The 16,160-nt window shown below is 40.5% G+C and overlaps 1 protein-coding gene across 1 annotated transcript in view; it reads right to left on the reverse strand.

Annotated features, from left to right (window-relative positions):
• LOC144769042 (protein-glutamine gamma-glutamyltransferase E-like) overlaps positions 1-16,160 on the reverse strand; it is a 104,117-nt gene that overhangs the window by 15,364 nt on the left and 72,593 nt on the right. The window contains exon 4 of the mRNA XM_078653037.1: positions 7,079-7,236. Within this exon, the coding sequence (XP_078509163.1) occupies positions 7,079-7,236 (158 nt within the window). The remainder of the gene's footprint in view (positions 1-7,078; positions 7,237-16,160) is intronic.

A 16,160-nucleotide genomic window follows, 5' to 3' on the forward strand; every position in this document is an offset into this window, starting at 1 on the left:
GTAGTGCTAGTTTTTTGAACCAGTGACTCCTGGAAAAGACTGGATTTCGTTAAACATGCCAGGAGACAAAAAACAGGCAGTCCACCAATGTTTTCTGTAAGTCTCAAAGTTAGTATTAATGGAAAGGGGCACGTCCATCTCAAAGTCAAGTGAGTGGCTGTTGGCCTAGATCAAATAAATGATCATGTGATGGGTGTGAGCCACTCAAGCATCTGTCATTCAAAAGGGTCACAAAGAAAGCATTGACTTATTCGGATGCCTGAGCCCCAGCATAATTCTAACGGATGTATGACAGTACAACGCGTGCTTTTACAACCCGTACCGTTACGACGCAGGTTTTGCAACGCAAGTCGTTACAACGACTTGCGTTGGGGGGCGCTGGATAGTGAATAGTTTAATTTACTATTCCAACTCCAGTCCCCGTGGATAGTAGGGAAGGTGTTGGATAGTAAATTAAACTATTACTTATCCTAGAGCGCCCTCTAGCGAAGGTCGTTGTAATGACTTTCGTTGTTAAACCTGAGTCGTAACGGTACTTCATTGTAAAAGTTCCGTTGTAAAGGACGTTCCCCATTCTAACACACTGTGCAAAGACTCGGAAATAACTGCACCCTTCTGAACCAATAAAAGTGCCCTAGAGGAGGCAAAATGAACCAGTAAAACACACAACAAATTCCTAGAGCAATCTTCACCATAGGGAAGATTGTGGGGAAACAAGACTGTTTATCCTACATGATACACTAATGTCTTTTCTGCTTGGTCAGCACAGATATTTCACCTTTGTATGGGCTCTGTATTTGTTGGTATTAGGACTCTGTGCGTGGTTACACTGCTATTCAGTACAACAGAGTATATGCTCTGACCCTAAAACTGTACTGTAAAATTGTTTTCACCTGAATCGTTTATTAAACTTTCAAGTAAGGCCATTGTAAATTGTTGTAGAATTGGCACCTAAGGAGTGGAAGCTAATTGCCATATGTGGGCTACTTTACTTAAATAATTGCTTCAGGAAGCACAGTTTAGAAGCACTGCAGTAACATGAAAAGAAAAAAGTACTTGTGCCATGTAGAAAAAACCTTTTCTGTACATTAGCTACCCCACTTCTGAATAATGCCTTTTAGACCCTTATGTTGGGTGCTTAATGTATAAACATGTGGTATATTACATATTGGGAAAAGTATGCACTCATAGAAAACACATTTCCAAAGGCTGTGTCTCATTGTGTAAAGAAATTTGCATTTTCCATCAAAAGGCCTGGCAATAAATAAAAACATTAATGTGTATCTCTGTGCTGTAAAATTCTATAACATTTGATTAAAAGTTATTTTTCACTTAGTTTCCGAAATCTAAAACTAAAACTATCCTCTGATTGAATATAACTTTTCTAGCAATATTTCAAGTGGACAATTTTTAGGACATCACATTTTTGTCAGATGCTTCCTAATTCACAATTCATGCCCTGGAAAGTTGGCCACATTCAAAAAGTTGTGACATTGATTATACTCACAATCATTCTCTACCTGGTGATTTTCTCCTGGCAAGTGAAGGACCAAATCATTCTCTAGCAAACAAAACTATAAGGAGGGTCTAAGTGAAAGGTTTTCACTGTTGGAAAAATAGTTTCTAGTACAGAAAAAGGAACAAGGTTAGCAACCGTATTTTGCTAATGGAAACATAGAAAACACAAAAAGCTTTCCAGAAGTACTCCTGGGAATACTGCACCCATCTTAACTTCCAAACTGCACAAGTGGAAACCTTGTTAACTTCCAAAACATTTGGAAATATAATCAAAATGTAGGAGGAAACCTAGAGGAGGATATTTCAATCTTTCCGAGACTCTGGAGCATGAATTTTCAATTTATATTATGGGTGCTTACGTCGGGACAGTAGGTAGAACTTTAAGTCTCACAATTTATGCTCACACTATGTATCCTTTAACTCCAAACAGTCGCCTGGTTGGGTACGAACATCATTTGCGTGGTACTTCCCCAGAAGTTTTTTGCCTTCACTCCCTATTTTTGCTGATCCCATTTTTGTTGACCAAAGGAATCCTGCTAATCAGTGGAAAAGGTTTTGTGCTCTCCCTTTCAAACATGGTAAGATTGTCATACAAAATACTTGAGAACTGAAACCTATAGCCCCATTTGTCCTTTCCCAGTTGGAAAGCAGCTGAGTAAGGTCAAAACGTCTTAGTGACAGCAGAAACTACAAGAAATTGAGCAAAGACCCAACAACACAGAGGATAGAAGCGATCATAGCATACATGGTAAAGGAAGTAGAAGAGAATAAATGGATCACAAAGCATAAGGCAGAATTTATGATGGAGCTTAACCCAGTAGTTCCATATTTTTACATCATATCAAAGATACATAGAGGGGAAACTTCACATCCAGGCTGCTCTATAGTGGCAGGCATAGGATCAGCATTAGAACCACTATTAAAGTTTGTGGACTCTTTCTTGGGACCACTGGGGAAGAGGATGCCATCATATGTTCAAGATACCAAGGACATGTTGAACATATTGAGCAACATGCAGTTCAAACCCAGCAAGCAATTGCTGATGACATTGGACATCAAAGGGGAGCATCCTTTACGACGCGGATGTTACCCCGCACTACCATTACGACGCGTCTCTTACAACGCAAGTCGTAACCACGACTTGCGCTGGAGGGCGCTCAAGGACAAGGACAAGGAATAGTTAATTTACTATTCCAACACCTTCCCTACTATCCATGGGGACTGGTGTCGGAATAGTAAATGAAACTATTCCAAAGTCCGCACCCTACAGCGCAAGTCGTGGTAACGACTTGCGTTGTAAAACACGCGTGGTAACGGTACGCGTGGTAATAGCCCGCGTCGTACCGTCATACATCCGACATCAAAGCCCTCTACATAAGCATACCACAAGAGGAGTCATTGAGAGTCCTCAAAAACCTACTATCTGAGTTGGAATGGGCATCCATAACACCTAAAGAGTTTTAACAGCCCTTACTAGAAATTACTTCAGGTTTAAAGATGATTTCTACCTGCAGACCCATGGTACGTCAATGGACAGTACCTTTGCCCGAAGCCAGGCATGCCTATTTGTACACTCCTTCGAAGAAGAACACATCTACAGTGATTTTAACCCATACATGGACAATATAACTCTATGGAAATTATATATTGATGATATATTTGTGATATGGTCAGGTACAGAGGAGGAAGCAAATCAGTTTACACAATGGATCAATGAGATTGAAATTCACTATGTCAATCAGCAAAGTGAAGATTCAATTCATGGCCCTCATGATACGGCCGAAAAACAGTACCTTGAAAAGTGAGTTCTACTATGAGCCCATGGATTGTAACAACTTACTGCAATATGAGAGCAACCACCCAAAAGCCACTAACAGAGAAGTTAGTGGACAAAAACTATCCTAAGAAGGTGATCCCTAAGGCTTGCTAAAGGGTATCGAATACTCCTAGGGATGCCTTATTAGATTAGATAGATTAGATTAAAAGCTTATAAAGCTTATGGTTACCCCAACAGAGTGTCCCCGCGCTAAAACATCACTGTCTGAAAGAAAAAAAACAGGCACAATCCAAGACAGAAAAGTTAGCACCACTCCCCCAAAGGAGACTGAAAGAAACATTGTTTGAGTTTTCTATGGAACAGCACTTCTGAAGGCTGTATCCTCAGCTCTAGCAGCAGTTGATTCCAGGCTTTAGCTGCTAAAAAACTGAAGGATCAGCCTCCTAAGCATGCCTTTTGAATTTTTGGCACTGTCCCTTAGCCGTGCCCTCAGATCTAAGATACCGGATAGGTCTATGAGGAGTGAATAAGCGCTACAGATAGCTAGGTCCTTTCTCATTTAGAATCCTAAGGCAGAAACACAGAGCTTTAAAAATTACTCTGTAATGCACTGGAAGCCAATGCAGCTCCCTCAGGGCTGCTCCCACTGGGGTTAGCCTTAGGATGGTCAGTAGCAGCCGGGCAGCAGCATTCTGGGGTAAACAGCGTTTACAATGATTATTTTTCTCCGTGGTGAATCACAACGCAGTCGTTATCACGACCGCGTTGTGAAAAATTACTGTAACATTTACTGGACATAACAAGAACACTGACATTAATACTAGCGGTGGACTACCATCCATCCCAACTAATAATATACTTTCTCACACCTAAATGTTGACTTTGGACCTTATTTAGTGTCTGGCAGAGGAAATGCTTCATCACATACTTGGCAGATGTCTTGCAGACTGTATAACAAGTGCATTACAGACTATAGCGCGTGTAATATGGAGACAAGATATCCATCATGTTGTGCCAGACATCTCATCTGCCAAACTCTAAATAAGGCCCTGATTTTGGGAACTTTTGTTGATAGTATGCTGAGTTTGGTAGATAATAAACTGTCTATCACAGCCAGCCCATGGAAATCAGGACACTTCTGGTGGCTTTACCTTTTTAACTCATGTCGCCCTAGCATTTACTCATTGTTGCAAGAAGCACAGCACCTTTAGACTGCTTAATCAGCAAAATGTGCTATATACATTTTTATACTCAATCATGACTCATACAAACATCTGCCACCAAATGTGCACTCCATTCAAATGACAGTTGATAGAAATTACCAGACTGAATTGTTTTTGGGTCCAGTCCTTTGAAAACTGAGTCTCAGCCCGTTCAAATCATAGTGTTAAGGTGGATGCATTAAAACCATGGAGTAATAGAACACTGCTTTGTGCTGTTAATCACTATTCACAAACAGGGCATGGATTGTTGTACAGTTTTGCTCTTGGTCACACGCATTGAAAAACATTTGACTGAAATCAAAGGTATCGTGATGACTTTCTGCTCTTAGTGATGTTTCTGTTAATTACTCAAGTTATGACAATATTTCTTCTTATTGTGTGAACTACAGACAGGTTATTTACTTCTCGACATGGTCCTGTTTTCAGGTTTTAGTTTCCACTCTTTGTGAAGCTGATGGACTTTTCATATATTATATGATATGTATGTAGGTCAGCTGTAGGATGGTGTTTACCAAATCATTGGACTACTGGTACTGTTGAGAAGCTCAAATGTGGAAACAATGGTGGTTAGGTTTCCAAATGGAGGACTCCATTAGGAGGGTGGGACATCTGTTCCTTTCCTTATATTTAGTAAGTATAGATGACATAGGCTCTTTTGAACATCGGGCTAACTATCACATCAAACACTTGCCTCTCTTTCTACTGAGCACAATTAGATTTACCAAAGAAATGTGTTGCAAACCCCTGTTCCTGTATATCCATTGTTGCCTGTTGCCCATTATTTGCACAGAGCAGCACGTGCATATCATTTGATATTTGTCAAATGCATGGCCTTATCTAATTGTACATGTGTGTTGGTATTTAGAAGCCCTGTTCTTGATGAATTGATGAAAAGTGGAGTGGTGTGGCTCACTGGTTAGAGGCGGCAGACCCGTAAGCAGAGAACGGCCCGGGACCAGGGTTAAATTCCCGACGCGGCAGGGTCGTGGACCAGGGTAAAAACGGACTCGATAATTCTCACCTCGGTGCCTACTCTAACCAGGGAACACACTCGGTAACTCTGGGCATTAAGCTTGCCTCATCTCTACAACGGCCCCCCACAGACGCCGGGGATGCCTGGTTTCACCTTGGAGATACCCAGAAAGGGACCATCTCACAGGGAAAACCAGGACGGGTTCCCCAGCGGTCTTCAGCGCCAGGATACTCCATGGAGTCGCAGTGCGCTTTACAAGTACACCCACATTTACATTTACATTTACATGAATTCTTGGCCACTGTTCTCATTGTGCATAATATATAGCCTTGAGCATGACTTTCCAGATATGCAGAATTTACTGTTAGTTTTGGGGCATGGAGGACATGTGGCCACTAGGTGGGATTATGAACCTATCACTGTCTTCCCGTAGGAATGCCCAGATTTCCTATGATTTATGTATTTGCACAGTCTACCTGTGGATATCGATTTGTGATGTCAGTTTCAGAGGGAATGTACATGATTGAAGGTTTTGTTGAAAAATGTTGGAGCAGAAACAATGGTCGTTCCATTTTTTGTGGGAGTGAAGAAGCAGATTCTCAAAATGTGGAAATCAAGAGGGATTCCAATGGTTCAATGTTGTCCAGTTGATTTGATGCTTTTATACAAATATGAACAAATGCAGAGCAGATAAGGGCCAAGGAGTATGCTTTTTGTGTGTATCGGTGTTGTTTTTGATGTCCCTGATTGTATATGCTTTCTATGTAGATCTTTCTATATAGATATAGTTGTATATGCACTTACATTGTTGCCAGCAAGTCTAGTATGATCTATTTATCTGTGTGAAAATATGGTAGGTTGGTTATTCTGATTCTATGACTGAACATATGATTCACACTTTTAGATTGTATCTAAGTCTAATGAAATGTATTAAAAACTAATGTTTTTGGAGATGTCTTGAAGTTAGCTGATAAAGTGGTGTGGCGTTTTTGCATTTCCTGAGAGAATAAATATGCAGTGGCGGGTGTTGGGAGGTGTGTTTGATTGTGAAAAAAAACATTCACTTCCTGATCGCCGTGTCTCTCCACCATTTCTCCCGTGACGTGCCTCCTCCGCTCGTCTTCCAGGAAGGACCCAGGCTCCCCTGAGCTAATCACATAAGCGGCGATTGGTCCGAGCGTTGTTGTTCAGCGCACAGATGGGAAATGGGAGCCTGGGTGGTTCTCCACCAAGGCTGTTAGGCAGCCTGAGTGGAGAACATGCAAAGGGCTCCTGACGTATTGGCCGGCCCGAACAGGGCTGGCCAAAGCTTCATGCACACTTTACAGTGCAGCAACCACTCCGCCTCCCTGATGTCAGGGGAGCCAACCCCCGCCTCGCCCTAACCAGACACTACTAAAAATAAAATGAGAATAACTTCTGCTATTATCATTTTATTTTTTATATTCACTGCTCGTGAGCTCGTGAGCAGTGGGGCGAGACTCTTCCCCTTAGAGGAGAAGCCACTCCTGTAAATATGGAGTTAGCTAGAGCCAATAAACAACGGCTTGCTTCTCATGCTTTTCATATATCAGAAAATGTCCTTACCTTTATAGTAATGGGTGGGCTGGTGAGAACAACGTCCTTCTCCACAAGCAGTTTTTTACCCTGCTCATCCTCACACAGAGCTGAGACCTTAATCATGTTGTCTTCAGTCAAGGCGTTTTCATACTGACAGTAGGAGATCTTCAGTGGGATCTGTTTCTCTGAAAATGCAGAAGACACAGCATGGTGAAAAAACATAAGGAACTATGGGAAATTATCTTTCTCTGGAGTTTAGTGATTAAAAACTAAAGTTCTGGATTGCATTCCAAATGACATGGCATGTTTGATATCTATTAAGATTCGTTTGTTTTTTTATGGATCTTTATTTATTTGGTAGTTTATATGGCATATGTTAAGCTTGCGGGTATCAAGTGCTTTACATCAAAAACTTTCCAAAGTAACGTATACAATATCATATGCAACCCAAAATACCAGGATAAGACAATACAGACAAAAATTGGCAACAATGAAACCAAACTGCAAGGTCAATAATTGAAGGTGCAAACAGAGGCTAGTTGGAGTAGAAAACAAATTCTATCCTGTACTCAGTACATAGGTAGGCAGACCGGAGCACTAGAAGGAAATCAGGTGAACAGCCAAACAATTCCAATCTCTGTCTACAGGTAATCTAGAGAGAGGAAGGCAGAAAATTATAACCTGCCCAGCAGCATTGCTTGTGTGGATCCCGGACTACAGATTATGTCCTGAAATGTGCATATAAACAGTTCATGAGATCCAGGGATATTGCTGGCTCACGTTACTATGCAAGAAATATCTTACCTTCACATGCACCATACATAAAACTGAAATTGCCTTCCTAGACCTTACCATCAAACATGAAGAAGGTAAACTCTACACAAGCCTTTTTAGAAAGCCCACAGAGAGGAACACTCTCTTAGCTTACAATAGTAGCCACCCTAGGGCCCTAAGTGCTGGTCTACCATGTGGCCAATTTCTGCACCTCTGCAGAAATTGTATCCATAAGCAGGATTATTTCAGATAGGCCTTCATTTTACGAGACAAACTGGTGGAAAGGGGCTATCCCAAAAGAATAGTGAAGAATTCCCTCAAACGTGTATGGTACTGCTCAAGAGAGGAACTTCTAACTCCTCAAAAAAAGACCCCTCTTGATAAAATGATTTGTGTAACTACATTCTGCACCCACACAAATAGAATTCAAAACATATTTTTTTTAAAATGGCACTTAATTGAGAGACTAGACTCCTCTCTGCAAACCCACATGTTTGCCTTTCAGCGTGGGAAAAATATCAAAGACCAGTTAGTCCATTCCTCCATTCAATGCCCTAATACCACTAGAAGAAGAACTCTTGAAACAATCTTGGGTCTACTCCAATGAAAAGGTCACTTCTGTTGTGGTAATTGTATTGCATGTACTTTTTCCTTTGACACAAAGTTCATTGAACATGGATTTCTCAAAAATTAACTTAAGTTTGTTTCTAATTGCAATTCACGCAATGTAGCATATTGCATTAGTGACTTGCCCTAAACATAGCAATCCATCAAGACCAGGGACTGCCAACAACGGAGCAGAATACGTTGTGCAGTGCCCAATGCACCCATGGTGGCACATTTCACAGGAAAAAAACCCATACTGCAGTAGATCCCAAATGGCAAGTGATTGATGTGGCACTTGCGACATTACCCATATTCTGCAAATCATTGTGTGAAAATGGATGGAACTTTGCAACTCCATTGATCAGGGATTTCATACCTCAGAGGAATGGCACAGTTTTGTAACAACTTTTTGCCATTAATATTTTGGTTATTTTGAACTTTCCTTCAAGAAAGCGACCACATATGCACTATCATTGTAAATACCAACTCTTTTCAACTATTTGATTTTTACTCATTGATTTTGTTGCCACTATAAATGTATATTCCTTTTCTTATCCTTCCCTCTTTATATGCTTCTCCATGAACTTTCCACACTGACTTTCCCTATTAGTGTACACTAACATTATGAGGCCTACCCCAATTCAATATCCAATCCTGCAGACTCCCCACAGTGAAAAGGTCACAAACATGTTGGATTTGAAGGGCAAAACTAATTTCCTTACTGGTGCACATTGTAATTATAAGTAGTGGATGTGCACTGTACTCTCCTAATTGAGGGAGAGATGTGATTGAGCCCACCTACAACTGGGCCCAGACTCGTTGATTTGTGGAATATTCTAACATTGTCTATCTTTTTAGTGGGCATGCATTCATCTAAATAAATACTTAAATAAACTTGAGATGTAAAAGATGCACTGAGACCTAAATTATCATTCTACAATCACAAATACAAATTGGACATCTAATATGAGCAGTTTCAATAACTTAGGGCCTAAAACACTAAGAGATATGTCACAAACAGTGAGCACAACCTGTACAACAACCTTTTGCTTACTGGCTCTGATTTTACGATTGGGCCTATTTATTAGAGGGCTGCAGGTGGTGACACGAAGTCATCATCGTTTATTGGTGCTTAATAAAAATGTATCTTACAGCATGGTTCAGCATTAATTATATGAGTGCACACATCATTTTACACTTAGATTTAGTGAAACAAGTGATTTACGTATTTTTTATTTAGCTATAGTTGGGATATGCATCTTAACATTGACATGGTTGGGCCCTGGTGCACAACTCCATTTCGAAGTAAACATTGTATTATTACTTGGTATTCATAGCTTACTTTTAGTTTCAGGCACCAGAGTCACAGTGTTAAAATGTATTCACTGTTACTTGCTGTGTGAACCCCTAGACTACCGTGGTCTTGCTCACCGCCCCCCAACTCCCAGTTGTCCAGCTACCCAGTTTAAGCCCCAGTCCCACTGCTAAGTATCATTAGAATTTTATTTTCAAATGTTTCGCTGTATTATTGAAAACTCATTTTTAACAATAGCAACACTACCTAAAATTGTGTGTTACGCTCATGCCTTTAAATTGTGCATTCCGTGTTCTCTTCTTCTACTCCTGTAATTGTAAACTTGTATGTGCTGTAACAGGCTGTGATTGTACTTAGTTTTTCTACCCTATTGTTTTGCCTTTTACCGGTTCACTCCAGTTCTCACCCCTCTGTGCCGTATTTCCCCCTGCCCTCCCTATAAGGCCCACCCATCTACCAGGGTTACTTAAATGAGGCTGCATTGCAGCTCAGTTGAGAAGCGCTAGACCACCTTTGTCTTCCTCACTGCTTCCCCACTTGCAGGTCTCATAGCGTAAAGGTGGCGTCCCAGTCCTCTATCTACTCTTTGCCCAGTTTGAGCCATGGTCCCCCTGCTAAGTATCGTTACATTTGTCTTTTCAATTGTATTACTGAAAAAGCATTTTTATCAATAGCACAATTGCCTGAAATTGCATGTGACTCTGTGGCCTGACCCTTAATTGTGCATTGAGTGTTCTTTCTAACTGCTCCTGTAATTGTAAACTTTTATGTTCTGTAAAAGCCTGTTATTGTACTTCGTTTTTCTCCTCTATTGTTATTGCCTTTTTTTGCATTTATCTGATTCACTCCGGTTCCCGCCCCTCTGTGCCATTTTTTCCCTTGCCCTCCCTCTTGTTGGACAGTCCCTCCCACCTCCCAGGGCTACTTGATGGAGGCCGCAGCACGGCTCCATTGAGAAGCCAATAACCACCTTAGTCTTGCTCGCCGCTCCTCAGTTTGCGGGTCATGTAGCACAGAGGCACCGTACCGGTCTTCCAGCTACCCTTTATCTAGTTCAATCCCCAGTCCTCCTGCGAAGTATCGTTACAATTTTCAACTGTATTACTGAAAAAGCATTTTTAACAATGGCACAACTGCTAGAAAATGTGTGTTACCCGACAGTTAATTGTGCATTGCGTGTTTTCTCCTACTGCTCCTGTAATTGTAAACTTTTATATGTTGTAAGGCTATGATTGTACTTTGTTTTTCTGCCCTATTGTTTTTTACTTCTTTACAAGGTTCACTCCAGTTCTCGCCCCTCTGTGCTGTATTTTCCTGCTGCCGTCCCTCTTCCCTGACAGCCACTCCCACCTGCCAAGGCTACTTAATGGAGGCTGCAGCACAGCTCCATTGAGAAGCCCTACACCACTTGGTCTTGATCTCCGCTCCCTGTGACTCTGCTGCCTGACCGTTAATTGTATATTGCGTGTTTTCTCCTACTGCTCCTGTATTTATAAACTTTTATGTGCTGCAACAGGCTATGATTGTACTTTGTTTTTCTCCTTTATTGTTTTTTACTTTGTTTCCCTTTACCCGGTTGTGGCATCCTGCTGATGCAGCTTGTTGCCAGGTTGCCACATGCATTAGAATGCTCTGTACAGGTTCTGACATTGTTTGGTTTAGAGTATGTAGGCAGTTAAACCTGGACCTTTCTACTGGTGACAGCTATCCTGTGGATGGGATCCTATTCTTCAATAAATACTTATTTTACCTTCAACTTACCCTTGAACTTCTTTACATTGGCGACAGGACGGGATTGATGAAGAAAGGATCTCAACAAGGATATCTCCTTTTACTTTATTTTGAAAATTGACAAAAAGGTACTGTCATCTTATTACTTTTATTACCTTTAAACTTTCAAACTAATATCTCCAAGCTTTTGACAGAATCAGCCTTGCCTGAATTAAGGAACTACTTTCATGACAGCTTGTATATATTTTTTTTATATATCCTTTAAACCACTTTTTATTAAACGAATTTAATACTCTATGTGGTACGCTTGGATATTATGTCTAGCTTCTGTTGACAGCGCTGCTTTCAAGGACATACATTTTGGGCTGATTGTTCATCTGTGGAGCTCTGCGCCATCCTTGCTCGGGAAAAGCGCTTTACATTTACTACCTCGTGACAATTTGTTTTGGCTGATTAAGCAGTGTCTCTGGACGCGGCGCTCGCTTGCTCATATTTGAAGTCTTAAGCGGTCTTAAACTGGCAGTGTATAACGAGAAGTAAACAACACAGCCTAAGCATCGGCATTTTTTGAAAACCTCCCCGCATCTTCTGCTCGAGCGCCACAACGTTCTTCCTGACCTGAGCGCCACAACGTTCCTCCTGACAGACGGCCAAATTCAGAGAATGCTCAGCCCACAAGTGAATTCTGGGTAATTGTCATCACGCAGGAGCGTCATGACATAATCACGATGACGTGGCAGCCATTTTATTTTCACAGGAGCACATTCGGAACAATTTTCATCTTCGTTTGGCAGATTCTTTATTTTTTTTTTCCTTCTTGTTGTCAATTTCGCTCCGAAGTGGAAGCGTTCTCTATTTGTGCAGAGTATCGGCAGGATGAACTGAGTATTGCAGAACAAGAGGTATCGAACTGTGCAATTTGTTTTGAGTTTTGAACAAAAGGAAAAGACACTGAGACTATTTTTCTGTTTAATTGAATGAAAGAAAACTTTATTTAAATCTCTGCACAACTACTACTCTCTAAAGGTTTTCATGGTCATATATATTATCACTAGTGTTGAAGATACAGTGGTCATACATTATTACTGGTCTAGAAAGGGATGTCTATTATTACATTGTTTGACATAACTTTTCCTTGCATTTATTAGTGTAAATAATGACATTGATACATTTTATGTAAAGTTGATATAGGTTATATATTTCAAGTGAAATGCAGAACGTAACAGCGCCTCCGTTCTTCTTGCAATCTCCTGGGGATCCTCCCATTAGATGGAAAAAATAGCGCAAGGTCTTTGAGAGGTATGCAAAAGTTTGTGGAGCCAACTTAAGTGCAGAAAGAAAAATGGCTTTATTGCTGCACTGTTTGGGATCAGAGGGTCAGGAGGTGTTTGATCACCTTCCTGAACTACAGGAACGGAATTTAAATGGGTATGAAATTTGCATAGTTATGCTTGATAAACATTACCTCCCACAAGTATCTACTATTTTAGAGAGATATCCCTTTGGTCGCAGAATACAACTTGAAGAAGAAAGTATAGAGAATTATATAACTGCACTAAGGAAGTTAGCATCATCTTGCAAATTTGCAGCCTCTATTGACGAAAGAATAAGGGACCAGTTCATGCTGGGATGTAGCATTGAACGTGTTAGGGAAGAATTATGGCAGAAAGATGAGCCTGATTTAGATGATGTAATTACCATAGCAAAGAGGATTGAGCATTCTATTAAGTGTGTAGAAGTTATAAAAAAGAATGGTGAAAGTAAAGACAAAAGTACTGTTAATCTTGTTAAAACTTCGAATGCAGTAAAAGAGAATACTAGCCAGAGAAGTGGTATGAGAGATGTTACCAATAACAAACTTCTCAATGATAAACCAGGTAGAAAATTTGATTTTGCACAAGTGAAATGCTTTAGATGTGGCAAAATGGGACATTTTGCGAACGACAGGCAGTGCCCTGGGTGGAAAGCCACTTGTAGCAAGTGCAAAAGGAAGGGACATTTCTCTGTCGCTTGCAAGGGGAGGGAGTACAAAGGCAAGGTTAGTGAAATGTATTATGATTTTGATGAGACAAGTGAATGTGATGAAAATTTTGATTGTGGTCAAATTTTAGTTCAAGTGATTTTTGGTCCTCAAACAAAGAACTGTCCTACTGATGAAATGTTGGTTAATGGTCATTCCATTAGGGTATTATTTGATTCAGGTGCCAAAATCACCATTGTGGCAAAGGAATTTTATCTCAAGAATCTACGGGGAAAATTGAAATGTTTCACCCTGACATAAGACCATTTGTATACGGTAGGAAACCAAAAGAGCTTTTAGGGTACTTTCTAGGAAACATTAATTACAAGGGAAGGCTTACCAGCTCGAAAGTCTATATTTCACAGAAAGGAGATAACATCTTGAGTTGGTTTGATCAAAAAGATTTGGGGGTAATGCTAGATCCCAATTCCTCTCCCCCTTCATATTGAAGGATCTTCCCATTGTTAATACCAATGCCGTCAGTGTAAATCAAAACTGTGATGAGTCTTTTTCTGATAAATTGAAAAAGGATTTTCCTAATGTTTTTAATGAAAAGTTGGGTTGTTTAAAAAACTATAATCACCACATTAAGTTGAAGGAGAATGCCATACCTATTTGTTGTAAGGTACGTAGTGTTCCTATTGCTGTTAGAGATCAAGTTAAAGCAGAGTTGGAAAAATTGGTCAAGGAGGGCATCATAGAGGAGGTAGAAGCAACTCAATGGGTTGCTCCGATTGTAGCCGCTAAAAAATCGGACGGCTCTCTTCGTTTGTGCATAGATCTCAGGGAGTTGAATAAGAGCGTGGTGGTAGATCACTACCCATTACCTAAAATTGCGGACATGTTAATGCTACTAAAGGGAGCAAAAGTTTTTAGCACTGTGGATTTGAGATCCGCATATCACCAGATAAGACTTGATGAGGACTCTAAGGATCTAACGGCGTTTGTAACGCCGTTTGGCACATTTCGTTTTGTGAGACTTCCGTTTGGGCTGGTGTCAGCTGCTTCAGTCTTTCAAAGAGCTCTGGAAGGTGTCTTAAAAGGTTTAAAAGGTGTGAGGGTATATCAGGATGATATTCTTATTTTTGGAAGTTGTGATGAGGAACATGATCATAGACTTGTTGATGTTTTGAAACGTTTGAGTGAATCTGGTCTAACAGTAAAGATGGAAAAATGAAAATTTAAAAAAAACTCTATAGATCACCTTGGTCACACTATCTCGAAAGGTGGTATTTCACCGAAAGCTAGCTTAATCAGTACCATGATGAAGATGTCTTCTCCAAAGAACAAGGAGGAATTGGTTAGCTTTGTAGGTATGGCGGAGTACTATAGTAAGTTTATAAATGGTTTTGCGTCTTTGTGCGTTAGTATGAGGTTATTGTTGAAGAAAGGATGTGAGTTTGTGTGGAGTGATGAGTGTAAAAAGGAGTTCATCTTTCTAAAAGAAAAATTTAACAATGCCCCTAAATTGAACAGTTTCGATCCTGAGAGAAGATCTATTTTGATAACAGATGCAAGCTTAAAAGGGTTGGGGCAGTTTTAACACAGGTAATTGAAGGACAGGAGGTGGTCATCTTGTTTTTATCAAGAAGTTTAAGGGGCCCAGAGTTGAGGTATTCCGTAGTGGAACGTGAAGCGTTAGCAGTTTACTGGGCTGTAAGGAAATTTAAAAACTTCCTATGGGGAAGTACTTTTGAAGTGAGAACTGATCTCAAACCGTTATGTGAGATTTTGAAAACCAAAGGGATTGATGCAGTGTCTAGTAGAATCACAAAATGGGTTGTAGGACTACAAGATTATAATTTTGAGGTCAAGTACCTTCCAGGTGTTGAGAATAAAGTAGCAGATGTCTTATCTCGCCATGTTTCTGAAGAAGAGTTAGATCTGGAGGATGATTGGGAAGGTGAAGATGAGATGGTATGTGCAGTAGGTGAAAGTGTCATTGATAAGTGTAAGTGGTTGGAAGCTTTACAGGAAGATTTGAGTCTTATGGAAATTTTGAGGTTGATCAAGGTTGGCTGGAAGGTCAAGCCAAAAAATGATGACATGTTAGAGAAGTTTTGGCATGTTAAAGACCAACTGTCTGAACATGAAGGCTTGCTTGTCAGAGGCACTAGGTTAGTTCCTCCAATGTCTATTAGGAGTGAGCTTATTTTACTGGCTCATAGTGGACATATGGGCATTTCAAAGACAAAGGAGAATTTGAGGATGTCGTACTGGTGGCCTAGCAAGGATTTGGAGGTGGAGAGGAAAATTAGAGATTGCATGGAGTGTGCTTTGAGTGAGAAGGTAGCGAAACCCAAATTCCAGCCCATGGTTATCAGAACACTTCCAGACAAGCCATGGGAAGAAGTTGGTTTGGACATTCTTGGGCCTATATACTCAGCAGGGTCTGAATGGTATGTTCTAGTTTTAATAGATTTCTTTTCCAGATGGCCAGAGATTGCCATCACTCGTGGCATAGAGTCTAAGCATGTGATAGTGTTTTTAGAATTTTTTTTGCTAGGGAGGGTATTCCTAACATCATTTTAACAGACAATGGGAGTCAACTTGTGTCTAGGGAGATGGAATCATTTTTGTCTAAACATGGTATAAAGCATAAAAAATCTTCTTTGTACCACCCAGAGACGAATGGCACTGTGGAGAGGTTTAACCGTGTGCTC

This window comes from Lissotriton helveticus, chromosome 7 (genome assembly GCF_964261635.1).
Source record: "Lissotriton helveticus chromosome 7, aLisHel1.1, whole genome shotgun sequence".
In the NCBI taxonomy this organism is placed as follows: Eukaryota; Metazoa; Chordata; class Amphibia; order Caudata; family Salamandridae; genus Lissotriton; species Lissotriton helveticus.